Source organism: Acanthopagrus latus, chromosome 5, assembly GCF_904848185.1.
Source record: "Acanthopagrus latus isolate v.2019 chromosome 5, fAcaLat1.1, whole genome shotgun sequence".
NCBI classification, from domain to species: domain Eukaryota; kingdom Metazoa; phylum Chordata; class Actinopteri; order Spariformes; family Sparidae; genus Acanthopagrus; species Acanthopagrus latus.
Window position 1 is genome coordinate 31018939 of NC_051043.1, and position 19017 is coordinate 31037955.

The following is a 19017-nucleotide window of genomic DNA, read 5'->3' on the forward strand; positions in this document are numbered from 1 at the left end:
GTTCAGGAACAAATCAAAAAACTTTGTTTTGTGCTGATTTATTCTACATGAAATGATTAAAAACAGACGGTAAGCTTCTCAGAGAGGCCTCAGCTTTCTGAAACAGAACATCGATCTGTTGATAACTGATGTTAATTTTACACAGAATGTGTGTTAATATAAACCATCTGACGTCAGCAGTATAATTATATAGAGATCAGTTATTAGTGTAAATCAATAAATCCGTCAGCAGCCTCATCTGCAGGGCAAAACGGGCCTCAGCTCTATGCCGCCGCTCTGCATGCTGGGAAACAGAGTTCAAGTGACGGCGCAATCAAACTGCACCACCAATCACAGCAGCCCGCTGAGCGCCTCAGCCAGTCACAGCGCTTCAACTAACTCACCGACCAATTGCAGCGCTTCGCATCCCCCAGAAACGAATCATCGCCCCGCTAACACCTGCGAACCAATCACAGCGCTTCATCCACCTGAGCAGCCAATCCGATCACAACAACATTCATGATGCCGTTCTGCACTGCGCCTGCGCACAGGGTAGACAGCTGATAACTCATCTATTATGCTACTTCGCTAAATAAAAATCTGGGTGAAAACTGCGCTGAGGCCGCCGCTGGACCATCGGAGGACCGAGACTCAAAGTAAACGGCTGTGTGTGTCCGGGCGCGGGGCGGGTAGCGCGGGGACGGAGCGGAGCTTCTCCCCGGACTGTGCAGAATGTGTCGGTGTGCTGGCCGCTCGGCGCCTTCAGACAAAGCTCAGCTAACAGGCTAACGGCTTATTAGCTAGCCAAACACCGAGCGGTAACATCTGCAAAGATTGGATTTGTAACCGTGTTAATCTGATCGATGTGCGTCACATACGCGAACAAATGTCAAGATAACGCACCGAACACGCGCTCAGACATCTGCAGCGCCGCGAGAATCTATATTAATCACATTTTACGTCTTCGGTAAGTAGCATAGCTGCGTTAGCTAGCGAGATAGCTCATATTTTGCCTTGGCTTGCCCGCCATCTTTTTAAAGCAAGATAAATGGGATGTTTCGTTAGCCTGAAAACATTCACACCTGAGCAGCCAGCTCGGTTAGCCCGGGCTGCGAGCTCTGATCTGCCGGTGAATAAGCAGCTGAGTGTGTGTGGAGGTGGATGGCGGTGCTGTTCACTGGATTTGTGGAGTTTGATGGTCGCAGCGGTGTGTGTTAGCAGTTAGCTCGCTCGTTAGCCTCTGAACCACAGGAGCATGCAGGCAGTAGAGCGCCGGACACCAACATCTGTTGATCCGTGCAGGAGCTGTCGGTGGTCCGGACTGTGAGGGCACGTTGTCTGGTCCTGGTCCTGGTCCTGGACTGTTTGCTCTGATAGACCATTTTACCTGCAGTTTAATGTCTCTGCTGCTGCAGGACTCTGAAACAGGACAGCTCATCAGGTTCTGGTGGTTCGGGGAGATTTTTAGGCTCGAAGAAGTTGTTTTGTTGTTAAATGCATCAGTAGACACACAGTAGAGTTCACAGTGGACCTGGTACCGATGGCAGTATGATCTGAGCACGTCAGATTGTTGACAGGTGATCACAGGTCAAACTAAAGTCTGCAGGTAGAAACGAGACGTTATAAACCTGCCTGAAGATGAAGACGACATGTGTTTTGGGATTAATAATTCAGAACTGAGAGGATTATTGATTAATCTTTCAATCGATCAGCACGATTTGGCTTTTTAAAAATTATTATTATTATTATTATTATTTTTTTTTTGCAAAAACGCCAGAAAGTCAAAGTTTGAGCCTTTCATGTTCATCATATATGAATTGCAATTTGACAGTTGTTGGGTTTGGACCGGTGCCGTTCTGATGATGTCTCCGTGAGGTCTGATTGATTGTGATCTGTATGATTTTGACAGTGATGATGATGATCGTCAGCAGTTTGCTGCTGAATAAAACAAACCGTCAGTCACAGTCGACCTGTGTTCACACGGTTTGTCTGATATTATCATTTAAGCTCCTGATGTTTGTCTTCATAAACCTGTTCGATCACTTTGTCTTTGATTAGTTACAAATGTAATGTACCAGATTGTCATAATCAATTTTGTTTGTGTCATTTTTAAGAGACATGATTAAATCCATCAGTTCAAGTTTCTCGAAAGTGAGAATTTGCCGTCATAGATGATCATAGAAAGAACATCTTTGAAAAAATCTAAATGTCTGAATGAAATATAAAGAAAATAATCTAAACGTTAATTGACTGTTTGTTTGAGAACATCTCAGTAATATATTTAAGTACAGATTCAAAGCAGATTGTGTTATTTTATGATCTTTCTCAGAACTGACAGTGATGATGTCACTGCTGAGTAGAGTGGCAGGTCACCTGTGTGAGACTGAACACCTGAACCAACATCAGACTGGACCTGAACACACCTGTTGTTACTGTGAACACAGAATACATGAATGTTTAATGTGATTGAGTGAAGTTGAAACTTTTATAACCTGGTTCTGTGTCGGTGCTGTAACAATCATTTTCATTATCAATCAGACTGACCATTGTTTTCGAGATCTATTGAATAAGAGCGTCATCTCTCGTAGACGTTTCCCAAAACTCAGAGTGAGGACTTCAGAACCAAAGACCTTTCATTTTCTTTCTTCAGAACTGAGAAAGAAAAGCAGCAAATGGTCACATTTAAAAAGCTGGAACCAGATAATGTCTGAAAAAATGACAGACATTTGATCAGTCACGTCAAAATACTAGTTTTTCATTTGACATGGTTTTTCTCAGGTGACTACTTTATTCTGTAGAAGTCACTTAGGATGATCACAGTTGAGTTCCGAGATTCAGAGACAGACCTGATACACCAGTCTGACTCCTGTTAAAGCAGCAGGAGATAAATACTGTTATTGTGATTACTCAGGTAATCGATTACGCCACACAAACCAACACATCCTTCACTGTCACCTCTGACAGCGAGTTAATAATGTATGAAATTAAAACAAATGTCAAAACTGGATAGGAGAAGATCAGAATAATTATGGTGACATCAGCTCAGGTGTTCACAGCCCTTTACATTGACAGACAGCTGATCACTGATCTCTCTCTCTCTATTTATCTATATTATATATATTTTATAACATGAAATCCATTGATAAAGTAATTATGGCTCAAATGATTGGACAAGAATGTTTTTGTTAAATTGAGCAAATTTAAAACCTCAAAAGTCAAGAATCCTCAGGTGGATGTAGAAATAATATAAAACATAATTTACTGATAAAAGAGAAGTTGATGTTCTGTAAGATGTATTAATTTAATATCAGTCGTAGAGAACTAACTTTAGATATCACGATACAGTTAATCAGTTATCACATAAGAAATAATTTAAAATAATCAAACCAAATAATTTGTCTTAATTGATTACAAAAGTAGAATGCTGATTGTTAGAATAAGCTGAATTAAGGACATGAACACTGAGGTGTAGTAGAGTGTTGGTGAGGAGAGTCGCAGCGATCACGCTGTGTATGTTGACTTTTAATTGTCCTTTTGTGAGATTAGATTTAAGTGTTTTTTTTTTAATCCCAAAAATCTATTTCTTAAAGGTTCAGTGTTACTAATGAAAGTATTAATAATGTGTAATACCATGAAACTAGTGTTTCCCAAGATGGTTATCTTTTTTAAATATTAAAATCATTTTTATTTCATCAATTGAAAACACCATCAAAATGATGTGAAACCAAACTGTTGACATGTTTTTTATCCTTCAGTGACTTTAGTCCTGGTTATCTTGATAAGTTTATTGTTTTAAAACTTTCTGCATTATTGAGCGTTTGTGTGTTTGGCGCTGAGGGTTCACGCAGGCGTCTCCTCTGACACTGTTTCAACAACTAGGTGTGTCCCAGAGTTTGAGGAGCCGTTATCTGTTCACTGTTCTGATGATGGACTTATTGATAAATTGTCACATTTTTGGATTTATCAGTTCTTTATTTGTTGGGTGCAATGACGGGTCTTTTCTGTGCCTGTGTCTTGTGTGACTTAATTTCTTCAGGATTCAGTAGCTGAGAGAGAAACCGAACCGTTGACGGTTTAAACTGTTTTAAAATAAGATGCTGTTGATCGTTAGCAGCAGAGAGCTAACAATGCTAACAAAGTCTCTCTCTTCCTCTCAGGTTGTGCGATGGGAGTTTGTCTCCTCGGGGGGAACATCAAGCTGAAGAATCAACATCAACAAAACCTGAACTGATCACACCAACACACACCTGTGTGCCTCACACACACATACACACACACGCACACACCCTCAGACCACAGAGGGAGTTGTTTTCTCACCTTCAGGTCAGACACTGCTGTTCCACGGTGCATTGCTGCGTTACCGTCGTCCACCATGTCGGACGCCCCTGAGGCTGCGCCCCCCAGCCCCCCCACCCTCACCAACCCGCCCCCACCTGAGGTCACCAACCCCACCAAACCTGGCAGGTAAGAAACACCTGGACACACCGGAGGCTGACTGCTGATCACTGATCCCATCTAATGTCAGGACAGTGGAGTCTCTCGTCATCTTCTTCTTTTCCACAAAAGACTCGAGACTCAGTAGTTCAGACTTCACCTCGACCCCGCAGAGCATGACCCCCCCAAAAACAAAACAAAAAGTACATTCACTCGTATGTTCTTATGTCAGCACTCAAATCACAGCGCCTACACTGAAGGTCTCTTTGATAACGAGCAGCTACGATGATCAGATGAGGGCTTGAAGATTGTTTCTATTTTTATATTTTACTCTGTGTGGTGACATGTTGTGGTTTCTTTCTTTTGACATTTGTACTCATTGTAAGTCCCTTTGGAGAGAAACGTTCCCCTCATGGCACTAAATGTAAATGTATTGATCAGATCCTCCCAGGTTGTGATGTCATCACATGATGCACTTTTAGGAATTTGAATTGTTGCTGCGTTCAAGGACAGTGGCGGAGATTTGATGCGGAAATGTTCTTTATTAGTGTGAAAGCTTTGATAACTTTAATCAATTATATTGAAATTTCATGAAGCGTTTTTTTCTTCTTTGAGTTAGTTTGTATTTTTCACGTTGTTTCAACAGTTGCTGTTGATGTAGATTTACATCATAATCTGACCCTGAACATTATCATGATGAGTAAATTCTGATCTGACATCTTACAGAGAGATGAATATCATGAGCCACATTAGCTGTGGAACATGCTAACAACAAGTTATGTGAAGTCTGCAGTCTGTCCTTGGGTTTAAAGGATGGATCAGTACTGACTCAGCCAGCTGATCCACTGGGTCTGTACGTCCCCTCATGGTGGGTTGGATGAAGACATGACGGGGCACTCTGGTTGTTTCAACAGCTTCCTGTTAGCACAGTCAGCGTTAGCATGTAAAATAGTAGGTACTGGTTATAACACTAGTTCTATGAGTGCCTGGTTGGCTCTTTACCTGCATGTGTCTTATGATATTGTAAAACTTTTAACTCAGTAATGGTGGTACCATGAGATCCACATCATGCCAGAATGAGACACCAGCGATGGTGCAACTGGTCCCCAATGAGCCATGACAACCATGGCGAGATGTTCTCTACAGAATAAGCGTCTCAGCTTATCCACAGAGTTTATAGCAGGAATTGAAGTCAGTCTGTGTGCAGCTCTGTCATGTTTGTTGTGTTTGTGTCAATCAGGAAGACGAACCAGCTGCAGTACATGCAGAACGTCGTGGTGAAGACTCTGTGGAAGCATCAGTTCGCCTGGCCCTTCTACCAGCCTGTGGACGCTATCAAGCTCTGCCTCGCCGTAAGTCACAACACAAACCATCCTTACACAAATATTTCACACACCATTCAGTTTCTTTGGACGTCCAGGTCTAAGATAAGTCTAGATCTAACCACATCCTCTTCTCCAGGACTACCACAAAGTGATCAAGAACCCGATGGACATGGGAACCATCAAGAAACGTCTGGAGAACAATTATTACTGGAGCGCCAGTGAGGCCATGCAGGACTTCAACACCATGTTCACCAACTGTTACATCTACAACAAGGTACTTGTACACAACAAGAGACGAGCACATGTACAACAAGGCTGTGTACAGTCATCAGCAGCAGCTTAAAGTCTGATCTTGTATTGGGAGCCAGTGCAGAGTCGCTGGGATTGGTGTTATATGATCACATGTTCTTGTACAAGTTCAGATTCCAGCTGCAGCGTTCTGAACCATCTGAAGACTTCTAGTGCTCTCTCGTGGAAGACCTGAAAATAAGGCATTGTAATAATCCAGTTTAGATGAAACATGAATCAGGATCTCTGCGTCCGCCGTGGACAGGAAGGACCGAACTTTAGCTCTGTGCAGGTGGTAGAAAGCGATCGTGGTAATTTCTTTGATGTGCTGATGGAAAGAGAGCGTAGAATCAAAGTAAAACAGATATTCATAACAGCTCAACTTTGAGAAATAACACAGTTGTCTAGAGTTACGGTCACCTGGTCAACATGGCGTCCCTGTCGAGCCGATCAGTGACCAGCATCTTAGTTTGATCTGAATTCAGGAGCAGGAAGTTTTCTGACATCCATTTCTTCACTGCGTGTAAGCAAGTCTCTAATTTCATGATTGGAGATTCATCATCAGCTTTTATGGGCACATACAGCCGAGTGTTGTCTGTATAACAGTGGAATGTTTTCATAATTCTGAATTATTTGGCCGAGAGGTGAAATATATAAAGAGAAGAGCAAAGATCACTGCCTGTGATTGGAGGTCAGCTCAGATGACGGATCAGTGTAACATGAAGAAGAAGAAGGTGTCATGGCTGCCGCAACATGTGTCTGTAGAGTCAGCACAGATGTTGACCTCCAGTCAGATGTGCTGTAGTAACTGTCTGTCTGTCTGTCTGTGTCTTCAGCCCACAGATGACATCGTCCTCATGGCTCAGGCTTTAGAGAAAATCTTCCTTCAGAAAGTCGCTCAGATGCCTCAAGAGGAAGTCGCTCTGCTGCCGCCGGCGCCCAAAGGCAAGAAACAGAGCAAGCAGTCCGCCGCCGCCACTACAGGTACTACAGGTACTGATACTACAGGTACTGATACTACAGTACTGATACTACAGGTACTGATACTACAGGTACTGATACTACAGTACTGATACCACAGGTACTGATACTACAGTACTGATACTACAGTACAGATACTACAGGTACTGATACTACAGTACTGATACTACAGTACTGATACTACAGGTACTGATACTACAGGTACTGATACTACAGTACTGATACTACAGTACAGATACTACAGGTACTGATACTACAGTACAGATACTACAGGTACAGATACTACAGGTACTGATACTACAGTACTGATACTACAGGTACTGATACTACAGTACAGATACTACAGGTACTGATACTACAGTACTGATACTACAGTACAGATACTACAGTACAGATACTACAGTACTGATACTACAGGTACTGATACTACAGTACTGATACTACAGTACTGATACTACAGGTACTGATACTACAGTACAGATACTACAGTACTGATACTACAGGTACTGATACTACAGGTACTGATACTACAGTACTGATACCACAGGTACTGATACTACAGTACTGATACTACAGTACAGATACTACAGGTACTGATACTACAGTACAGATACTACAGGTACTGATACTACAGGTACTGATACTACAGTACTGATACCACAGGTACTGATACTACAGTACTGATACTACAGTACAGATACTACAGGTACTGATACTACAGGTACTGATACTACAGTACTGATACTACAGGTACTGATACTACAGGTACTGATACTACAGTACTGATACCACAGGTACTGATACTACAGTACTGATACTACAGTACAGATACTACAGGTACTGATACTACAGTACAGATACTACAGTACTGATACTACAGTACTGATACTACAGGTACTGATACTACAGGTACTGATACTACAGTACTGATACTACAGTACAGATACTACAGGTACTGATACTACAGTACAGATACTACAGGTACAGATACTACAGGTACTGATACTACAGTACTGATACTTCAGGTACTGATACTACAGTACAGATACTACAGGTACTGATACTACAGTACTGATACTACAGTACAGATACTACAGTACAGATACTACAGGTACTGATACTACAGGTACTGATACTACAGTACTGATACTACAGGTACTGATACTACAGTACTGATACTACAGGTACTGATACTACAGTACTGATACTACAGTACAGATACTACAGGTACTGATACTACAGTACTGATACTACAGGTAGTGATACTACAGTACAGATACTACAGTACAGATACTACAGTACTGATACTACAGGTACTGATACTACAGTACAGATACTACAGGTACTGATACTACAGTACTGATACTACAGTACTGATACTACAGTACAGATACTACAGGTACTGATACTACAGTACTGATACTACAGGTACTGATACTACAGTACTGATACTACAGTACAGATACTACAGGTAGTGATACTACAGTACAGATACTACAGGTAGTGATACTACAGTACTGATACTACAGGTAGTGATACTACAGTACTGATACTACAGTACAGATACTACAGGTACTGATACTACAGGTACTGATACTACAGTACAGATACTACAGGTACTGATACTACAGTACTGATACTACAGTACTGATACTACAGGTAGTGATACTACAGTACTGATACTACAGTACAGATACTACAGGTACAGATACTACAGTACTGATACTACAGGTACTGATACTACAGTACTGATACTACAGGTAGTGATACTACAGTACTGATACTACAGGTAGTGATACTACAGTACTGATACTACAGTACTGATACTACAGGTACTGATACTACAGGTACTGATACTACAGTACTGATACTACAGGTACTGATACTACAGGTACTGATACTACAGTACTGATACTACAGGTACTGATACTACAGGTAGTGATACTACAGTACTGATACTACAGGTACTGATACTACAGGTACTGATACTACAGTACTGATACTACAGGTACTGATACTACAGGTAGTGATACTACAGTACTGATACTACAGGTAGTGATACTACAGTACTGATACTACAGTACAGATACTACAGGTACTGATACTACAGTACAGATACTACAGTACTGATACTACAGTACAGATACTACAGTACAGATACTACAGGTACTGATACTACAGTACTGATACTACAGGTAGTGATACTACAGTACTGATACTACAGTACTGATACTACAGGTACAGATACTACAGTACAGATACTACAGTACAGATACTACAGTACAGATACTACAGTACAGATACTACAGGTACTGATACTACAGTACAGATACTACAGTACAGATACTACAGGTACTGATACTACAGTACAGATACTACAGGTACTGATACTACAGTACTGATACTACAGCACTGATACTACAGGTACTGATACTACAGTACTGATACTACAGTACAGATACTACAGTACAGATACTACAGTACTGATACTACAGGTAGTGATACTACAGTACTGATACTACAGGTACTGATACTACAGTACTGATACTACAGGTAGTGATACTACAGTTACTGACACTAAAGGTACTGATACTACAGGTACTGATACTACAGGTACTGATACTACAGGTAGTGATACTACAGTACTGATACTACAGGTAGTGATACTACAGTACTGATACTACAGGTAGTGATACTACAGGTACTGATACTACAGGTAGTGATACTACAGTACTGATACTACAGGTAGTGATACTACAGGTAGTGATACTACAGGTAGTGATACTACAGGTACTGATACTACAGGTAGTGATACTACAGTACTGATACTACAGGTAGTGATACTACAGTACTGATACTACAGTACTGATACTACAGATACTGATACTACAGTACTGATACTACAGGTACTGATACTACAGGTACTGATACTACAGGTAGTGATACTACAGTACTGATACTACAGGTAGTGATACTACAGTACTGATACTACAGTACTGATACTACAGGTACTGATACTTCACTGTTGCTTACTGTTGTATCAGTAAAAATGTATAAAGTTTATTTATTTGATATCACTGCAGTTATTTTCCTATATAAAGTTTGACCATGAAGTACTACAAAATTACCACAGTCTGTATCGGTTATTGTAGTACTTTCAATTAGGGCTGGGTGATAAAACGATCTCGGTCATTTTCACGATATAACGATGATAAATTTATGACATTTCATTTTGATACAGCAGAGAAACAAATGCATGTTTCTGGCCCCTCCCACTCACAACAACTCATTGATCGGTCCAAGGGAAACTGAGTGCGAGGAAACTGACATAGTTGGAGAAATTGAACCGAAGAAAGGTCATAGCTCTTCGCTTATTTGAAAATAGTTCTCCTAACTGAAGTCTGACAGACCAGCATTAGGTGTAAAATGTGTCGGCCACCACCCTCTTCCATCATCTCAACAGGTACCACCCAAACAGAACTCCATCAGTTTGCGCTATGCTGCTAGCAGGTAGCCAACAGACCAGCCCCACTGCGTCTGCTAGTCACACTTCACTTCCACAACCAACAATCTTTGTGGCCTTTTCAGCCATTGTCCAATATGAGAAGAAACTGAAGCGATACAAAGACAGAACCAGCACCATTACGTACAGTACTGCTAAAGACACGAGGCCTGTATCGCCTATATGGTCTGGTCGCACATCCGAACCACATCAGGTCTTACAGAACCACATCAGGTCTTACAGAACCACATCAGGTCTTACAGAACCACATCGACTCTTAGGAGGCTGATGAAGCTGAACTGAACAGCTACCTGCAGTATTCACAGATACAGAAGCATCATCATCCTCAACATTATACCTTTTATTATTTTCTATAATCAGTGTTGAATTCAGTGAACTACCTCTAAAATGTTTGAGACACGTTTGTTGTACATATTTATCATTTTATTTCATCAGTGTTGAACATGAAGCCATGTGGCTGGTTGGTTCTGTTGAATGTTTGTCATCTAGTATCTGACAATAAATTAATGTATTTTACAAACCATAATTAACCACCTAGTGTGTTTTAGGCTCTGTAAAGAGAATACACTTAAAACTGAATATTTAACATTATTATTATTATTGTTAAGGCCCCCACACACCGCCCAGACTGAAACCAACAGCCAACTGCCTTTATCCGACCACTCTGTTGGCTCTTGTCTGACCCATTTGGTAGAAAAGTTGCATTGAACACACCGCTTCGACGTGCTGCGAGCTCCAATGTTACGTGGACGTTCTGCACTTGTGCGAGATGCAATAAGTGTGTAGCTCTTGTGTCAAAGACGCTGGACAAGAGGTCCAGAAAAATTCAAAAATGAAAACTTAACTATTTCATACAAGAACAGCTGCATAGTAAACGTGCAGCGAGGTGTTACCAAACAAACACATAATTCTCGTGCCAGTACTCCGAAACATGAAAACAAGAAATGACAGAACGGAGTGCACAGAAAAACAAAGCGCACACAGTATTCCGCCCCCCCACACACGCACTGATTCGCTAGCATACCGCCAATCAGAGAATCCAATGGCTCATACGGCCGACAGCCAACCTCCTCACACATGTTGAATCAGAGCAGACAATGTGCGAGCGGCTCTGAAAGCTTCCAACGCAGCTGAACTCACCAAACATATTTGTTCCCGACGTCGTCCGAGTCTCTCCAAACGACATCCAGCGGTTGGGCCGGTGTGCAAATATATATCGTGATAATTATCGACATCGATTGATATAACAAAACATCTAGTGATGTTGTCCAGCTCTGCATTCAGATACGTGTGTACAGTAAAGTACTGCAGGACTAACAGCACTGTTTCTCTCTCAGTGAGTCAGCAGGCGGAGTCTTCAGCCTCCCCTCCCCCCTCCTACCCCTCCCCCTCCCCCTCCCAGACACCTGTCATCTCGACCACACCCACGCCCGTCCAGACCACGCCCCCTCTGTCTGCCCCGCAGCCCACGGCAACCATGATGCCATCTGCACAGCCTGTCGTTAAGGTAATGGCGTCACATGACCCTTAGAGAGTCTGTCTCTGTCTTTGTACCTGTCCCTCTATACATCTCTACCTGTCTCCCTCTGCCCATGTGTTTCTACTCTTTTGTGTCTGCACTTCTCGCTCTATCTGTATCTTTTTACCTGTCTTTGTCTCCACCTGTCTACCTCTGTCTCACCTGTCTGTCCTCACACCTTTCTGTCTCCAACAGAAGAAAGGTGTGAAGAGGAAAGCCGACACCACCACTCCAACCACGTCGGCCATCTCTGCTGGTCGCGCAGACTCTCCGTCTGCTCAGGACACCAAACCGCCCAAACTGGGCTCGTCCCGCCGCGAGGCAGCCGCCCGCCCTGCCAAGACCCGCAGGGAGACGGGCGAGGAAGTGGCTGTGGGCGAGATGGGAGCCGGTGGAGGCGGGGCCGGGGTAAGGAAGGGTGGCAAGCTGGGCGAGCAGATGAAGCACTGCGACGCCATCCTGAAGGAGATGCTCTCGAAGAAACACGCCGCCTACGCCTGGCCCTTCTACAAGCCGGTCGACGCCGAGGCTCTGGAGCTGCACGACTACCATGACATCATCAAACACCCCATGGACCTCAGCACCGTCCGGGTAATGCACAATGACAAAATCACACTGCCATGACATCACAGTATCAGACGGGTCAGTAAAGAAACAAGCTAAGTTAATAGTCGTTTTTATGCTGGGCAGCAAGCCGCCGATGTAGCTGTCCTTTTTTGCGGCTAGGTTTTAGACAGAAGGTGGTAAATTGGGGTCTGTTTTGGTCCGCCAGTTTGACGCCTCGGAGGGTACACTTATTTCCACTTACATTACTATGCAAATCTGAGCCGTCGATGTGCCGGCTGAGGTGTCGATGACCTGCACTGTTGTGCGATCCACAGTCAGGGAGTTTTGAAACCAAGAAACAGCTGATCACAGCAGTCAGTCCATCACTTCATCCGCGGACATTAAGATGAAACACTGAACAGCCGCTGAGGTCCAGGAGATGCAGCGTCTCCTCGGTCTGTTGTAGCGGCAAGCTACTAACAGTCACTACTTTCAAATAATAAGCCCCGCTAGGAACCCTGTTCTAAACTCCAGTGGGGTGCAATGTAAAGCTCTTATCTTGAAGACAAATTTGACCTGCTTCCTGTTAGCTGTCTGGTGCTAACGGAGGGGCCGAGGCGCCGCACCCATGACGAGGCAGTGGCAATTCATGATTATGCTGCATCCTGCCGGCCTAAAGCGGGCAGCTGCATAGCAGTTATGACTGACACTGGTATTACGGGGCTAAATATATTCTTCTGACGCATATTTTGTACGTCACTGTTCACGCCCAACTTCGTGCTTCACGTCACATGTTTATGCCTACCCCAGTGGCGGCTTTTTGGAAAAGAAGGAATATTACACCTCCAATTAGCCCCTTTTAGATAGACAAGACGGCAGATTGCAGCCTTTACCTGACTGCAAATGTGCCGCCTCTTCTATCTAAAAGGGGCTAATTTCTGGGACAAACAAATGACCAACAGTTGACCTGTGAGATGACGGTCAGATCTAAGTAAAGACCACGAACAGGAAGTGTGACATCACAGCTGTGAACTGTCAGACTGTTGGGTTCAAAGCTTTTATTCTGCTGGATGAAAAACTATCTCAGATGAATCTCATTTGAGGGTCGAGCTGTGAACTGACTCTTGGTCTCATGTTGATTCTCTGATAGAAAAAGATGGATAAAGGAGAATACACCGATCCTCAGAGCTTCGCCACTGACGTCAGGTTAATGTTCTCCAACTGCTACAAGTACAATCCTCCAGACCACGAGGTGGTGGCCATGGCCCGCAAGCTGCAGGTATGTATCACCTGGAGACCCTCCGGTCCTCTGAGAACCTTTGCCTCATTGGGCTCTGTCGGCAGAAATCAGTCAATAAATCACTAAATCGACCTCTCCGCAGGATGTGTTCGAGATGCGTTTTGCTAAGATACCCGACGAGGGCCTCGAGGCGTCAGTCCCATCTACAACACCATTGGTCAGTAAAAGCACTGCCTCCTCTGACAGCAGCAACAACTCCTCCTCCGACGAATCGTCCGACTCAGAGGAGGAGCGAGCCACGCGATTGGCTGAGCTACAGGAGCAGGTTGGTGCTGCCGACCAATCACAGGTCAAGAACATCCTCGTTTTCTTCTTTTTAACATTATTGTAGATTAAATGAACGTTTAATTTTCTATTAACGGGTTTTCTAAATAATCATCTTCATATTATCATGTGATTGTGGTTGTGTAGACCATCAGCAGCTAAAGGCGCTCCAGGTATTGATCAGAAGTTGAAGGTATTGATTATCAGTGTATTCCACCAGTTGAAGGCGGTGCACGAGCAGCTGGCCGTCCTGTCCCAGGCTCCCGTCAGCAAGCCAAAGAAGAAGAAAGAGAAGAAGGACAAGGAGAAGAAGAAAGACAAGGACAAAGACAAAGGGAACAAGGGCAAGATGGAGGAAGAGAAGAAGCCCAAGGCCGCCGCTCAGCAGCCCAAACCAGCCAATCAGAAGAAGGCTCCGGCCAGGAAAGCCAACAGCACAGTGACCGCCACCAGGTACCATCCAATCAGCTGCCTGTTCCAAAGTGTTTTAAAGAGTTAACAGAGAGCTTTGACCAATCCGAGCGGCTCTGTGTGTTTCCAGGCAACCGAAGAAAGGCAGTAAGGCGTCCGGCGGTGGATCAGCCAATGGAGACGACGGCGAGGAGTCGTCCCTGCCCATGTCGTATGACGAGAAGCGGCAGCTGAGTCTGGATATAAACCGGCTGCCGGGGGAGAAGCTGGGCCGCGTCGTCCACATCATCCAGTCCAGAGAGCCGTCGCTGAGGGACTCGAACCCAGACGAGATCGAGATCGACTTCGAGACCCTCAAACCCTCCACGCTCCGAGAGCTGGAGCGCTACGTCAAGTCCTGCCTGCAGAAGAAGCAGAGGAAACTACTGCGTGAGTATATATACTGCTGTCTGTACACTGGGTACTGCAGTACTGTAGTAGTGCTACTGTACTGCAGTACTACTACAGTTGTTACTATACAAATGCTGGATGGTGTAAAAACATGGATATGACCTCTGTGACATCAATGAGTCTTTTTAATCTCCCTCTCTCTCGCTCTCTCTCCAGAGAAAGCAGCAGGGGGTGGGGCCTCGGGAGGCGGGGCTAGTCGTTTGAGTGGCAGCTCCTCTTCCTCCTCTGATGACAGCTCCTCAACAGGAACCTCCTCTTCCTCTGACACAGACTGAACACACACACACACACACACACACGCACGCACACACGTTACTGAACACACACACACACAGACACAGAGGTTTATCCACTCAACACACACAGGGACACACACAGATGAAAACACACATCATGTAAACTTCCATCCTTAACACAAACACAAAAGACAGAGATACACACTCTGAACTTCTTGCAACACACACACACACACACACATACAGTATATATAAACATGCACGCACACAGACACACACACACACACACACACACGCCCAGACTTGGAGACTGTATGTAAATAGGCTGACCTGTTTTTTAGCTCCTAGTGTCGTTTTTTTTTTTTTTTTTTTTCCTTCCTGGAGGAATGCAAACAGACTGAAGAAGTGAAGAAGAAGAAAACAAGAGAAGAAGAATGAAGTGAGCCAGACAGCCTGTCTGTCTGATTGGGAGGCCTGTTGATCTTCTCTGAACATTCGAACGTGGGGGCTTTCTTCTTCTTCTTCTTCTTCCTCCTGTTGTTGGACGGCCGGCTGTGACCCCTGACCTCTGCAAACATTCCAGAAGCATCAATAGAGCATCATGGGAGAGGAGGAGGACGAGGACGAGGACGAGGAGGAGATCTCGGGGGGTTTACTCCATCAACGTCTCAGAAATTGATGGATTGGAAGATTCCTCAGATTTGTTTAAAGGTTACAATGCCTGAGAGACAAAGCTCAGACATTCAACAGCCAATCAGGTTCTTGGTTCATAGTCATATTCTTCCGACTGGAGATGATGCAGCTCAGATCAGACAGATGAGCTGACAGAGACGTGAAACGTCTTGCTGACAAAACTAATTTGTTCTTATATGAGACATTGTGTGATCAGAGACAGACAGGATGTGAATCTGATTCAAAGAGTCCTTGTCTTCTTAGTGATTGTCTTCAGCTGCGGTCAGTGTGAAGTCTAACACAGTCACAGGCCTCCATGTTGTCTTGTGTCAGTTTAAACATAGCTAGCTACACGGCTAAATGAGCTAACACTCTAACAGTGGCTGCAGTTTTGGATGAATAAACAGACTACAGTTAGCAGCAGTTAGCGGTCACTCTGCTGATGTGCTGCCTCTGTTAGTTGAGGATATAATCCTTGTGTCGACGCTTTTTGTTTTTAAATATAAGAAGTTAATCTTGGATTAATTTTCTAAAATGAAGGGAATCTGAAGAGCTGTTGGATGAACCCCTCTGAGAGTCGATTCTCCTCTGCTGGTCCCGCAACAAAACCCACAACCTACTGTCTGTCCCCGGGGTCAACAGTGACAAAGGGGGGCAGGGTCACCAGGCTCAGACCCCGCCCCCTCAGCAGAGAGACTGACTTTTTTTTTTTAACACTACATTTCCTTTATTTTTCTGTTTTTGATTTTCAGGTTGTGTGCTGAACTTGTTTGTGTCTTATAAGGTTCTCTATATGAAATGTCTTTGTACCGCTGCCCCCCCATATACTGTACCACCCCCTGCGCACCGTCACTTCCTGTGAGGTCAGACTGCTCCAGGTGTGAGGAAGAGTCCCGATCAGGCGTCAGGTCTTTTAAAGTTTATTTTAGAATCCACATTTCAACCTTAATTCAACAAAAGTAGAAAAATAAAAATTTCTGCTGAAAAACGTGAAGCTTGAAAAAAAAGGTTTCCCAGAATCGAGACGACCTGCGACAGTCGGACACAAACATGGCCGTCACAGATTCTGTCAGCTGTTTATTGGTTCTTTAAAATGTCTGGTTGAGATGCAGCAACGTCACACTTTGTTTTATTCTCTGATCAGAAGATTAAATAATTTTATTTCTCAACAGGAAGTCACGACTGAACCTGATCAGAGCTTTTTAAAATCTTTTTAATAAAGTCACATCTGATTGGCTTCTGTGGTGACATCGTAGCCTCGTGTTCACCTGATTGGTGAGTTGGTGTTGAGCTGAAGTCTCTCAGGAAGCTTCCTTACGTTGAGGACGCAGTGCTCTGGTGAAGGTCAGACTGGAACTTCTGGGTTTGACCTTTGGCCTCTGTCAGATGTTACTAGACGATACCTCAGGTGTCGCAGTCTGTCTCCAGGTGGATGAAACAGCCCTAACACCACACTGTGCTCTGATTGGTCGGTTGGGGGCTGTGCTGCTGGAAAACAAAATTATTCTTGTGACAGGAGTTGAACACATCAGACAGCCGGTCGGAGGTTTGTCCGACCTCTGATGTCACTGCTGATCAGATCAGTCAATCAATCAGATCGAACCAATCGGATGAATCATGTGACATCTCAAACGCACCTGTCTGTCGACCTGTCTGTCGACCTGACTGTCTGTAGTGTGTTGATGTTCTCTTCGTGTTTGACCTTTGACCTCTGCGTACAGACAGGATCAGGACTCCATGGTTCTGTCTCTCAGGCTCTCATCTGTGATTGGTTGACCCTTCAGTGATGTGTAAGCTTAAAGCTTCTGATTGGAGTAGAATTTGTTTGATCCTGTTTGTCTGACGATGTGTTCAGGCTGAGCAGGAGCACAGATTACTGGATCATGAAGAAAGTGATTAATTGGTTTGATGAGAATCGATCAGTGATTTAAATTTTCCGCAAAAACTCAACTTTTCTTTCCGTTTCATCTTGTTTCAAACACGAAATCTGTCGGACAAAAGAAGATCACGTTCCTGTAGCTTTCGACTCGTCAGTGGGTGGAGTCGCTTCATTGTCATGGAGACGGTTCAGTCCTTGTCACATGGTTAAAATCCAGCGTCCAAGCTGAGTGGGTGAACTCATTTGTGCTTTTTAATCTTTTCAGACTTAAGAGACATTTTGTTTTGGACGTTTAACAGACTAATTAATAACTGATCTATAATCTATCCGGACAGAGACGTGTCCTCCCGGTGTGACAGACAGACAGGCAGACAGTCGGACAGCTCGTTGCCACAGTAACCCTCCTCTGTTTGTTTTTAGTTGATGGTCGAGCTTTGATGCTAATAGTTAATTTTTGTATTTTAATAAGAAAAAGGAAAAAAGTGATTTTATGTATTTGCATGCACTCCGGCCGTACGTTCTTTCTTCCGTATGTTTGAGCACTGTATAGTAGCTGTATAGTAGCTGTCTGAGCTTTAGATCGACTCCACTCGATAGAGTAGAGACACCGAGAGAGAGACAGAGGACGAACCGACGACAAACCAACAAGTGAATTATTTGATGTAATTACTGATATGGGATCCTTATTTTCTGAGTTCCTTTGTTTTCATAAATAAACACATAAACTGAAACAACGACTCGACTTTATCTCACACACGTTTCCGTCAGAACTCTGGATGAAGCCGAGTTCGTGTGTTTCTGCACCATCTTCTGTGTCTGCATGTTTCCATCCACAACATGGAAAATGTTCCTAATCAGTCGTCAGCAGATAATGAAATCATCGCCAGCAAGACAAAGTCAAACGGCTGTAGTTGTTTGTGAGCAGAACACAATAAAAACAGAAGAAGGAGAAGGCTGTCGTTGACGCTGTCATCAGAACCAGTTTCGGATCAGATCGTTGGTAGAACAAACATGTCAGTTGCTCACGCAGTCTGATTGGTCCGATGGCCCATAAACACTGAATTATCTCAATCAAAAGTAACTAAAGTTATCAAGTAAATGTAGTGGAGAGGAAGCAGGAGACAGAAATACTCGAGTAAAATGAGAACTGAATATTGATCCCAAATATCAGTTTTCAGTTTCTAATCATCAGTATTGTCGGCATTGAAGT

General features: G+C 43.7%; 1 protein-coding gene across 5 annotated transcripts; it reads left to right on the top strand.

Annotated features, from left to right (window-relative positions):
• The first annotated feature begins 503 nt into the window (after positions 1 to 503).
• LOC119019219 (bromodomain-containing protein 3-like) lies at positions 504 to 18538 on the top strand. Of its 5 annotated transcripts, none has more exons than XM_037097609.1 (12): positions 504 to 635; positions 4137 to 4443; positions 5654 to 5765; positions 5875 to 6012; positions 6863 to 7019; positions 11868 to 12037; positions 12245 to 12640; positions 13746 to 13874; positions 13978 to 14184; positions 14380 to 14612; positions 14701 to 14999; positions 15177 to 18538. In XM_037097609.1, the coding sequence occupies exons 2-12, from the start codon at positions 4352 to 4354 to the stop codon at positions 15293 to 15295; spliced, it is 2052 nt and encodes a 683-aa protein (XP_036953504.1). In that variant the 5' UTR covers positions 504 to 635; positions 4137 to 4351; the 3' UTR covers positions 15296 to 18538. The 5 variants fall into 5 exon arrangements, with proteins under 5 accessions (XP_036953504.1, XP_036953508.1, XP_036953507.1 ...); XM_037097613.1 differs by having other exon boundaries at positions 13978 to 14160; XM_037097612.1 differs by having other exon boundaries at positions 6863 to 7010.
• The last annotated feature ends 479 nt before the right edge of the window (positions 18539 to 19017 follow it).

Bases quoted from the DNA above. Each gene is read 5' to 3' on its own strand.
- LOC119019219 (XM_037097609.1), top strand. From the start codon at position 4,352: ATGTCGGACGCCCCTGAGGCTGCGCCCCCCAGCCCCCCCACCCTCACC. The intron at 5,766-5,874 runs GTAAGTCACAAC...CCTCTTCTCCAG, and splicing joins CTATCAAGCTCTGCCTCGCC to GACTACCACAAAGTGATCAA. The intron at 14,613-14,700 runs GTACCATCCAAT...GTGTGTTTCCAG, and splicing joins AGCACAGTGACCGCCACCAG to GCAACCGAAGAAAGGCAGTA.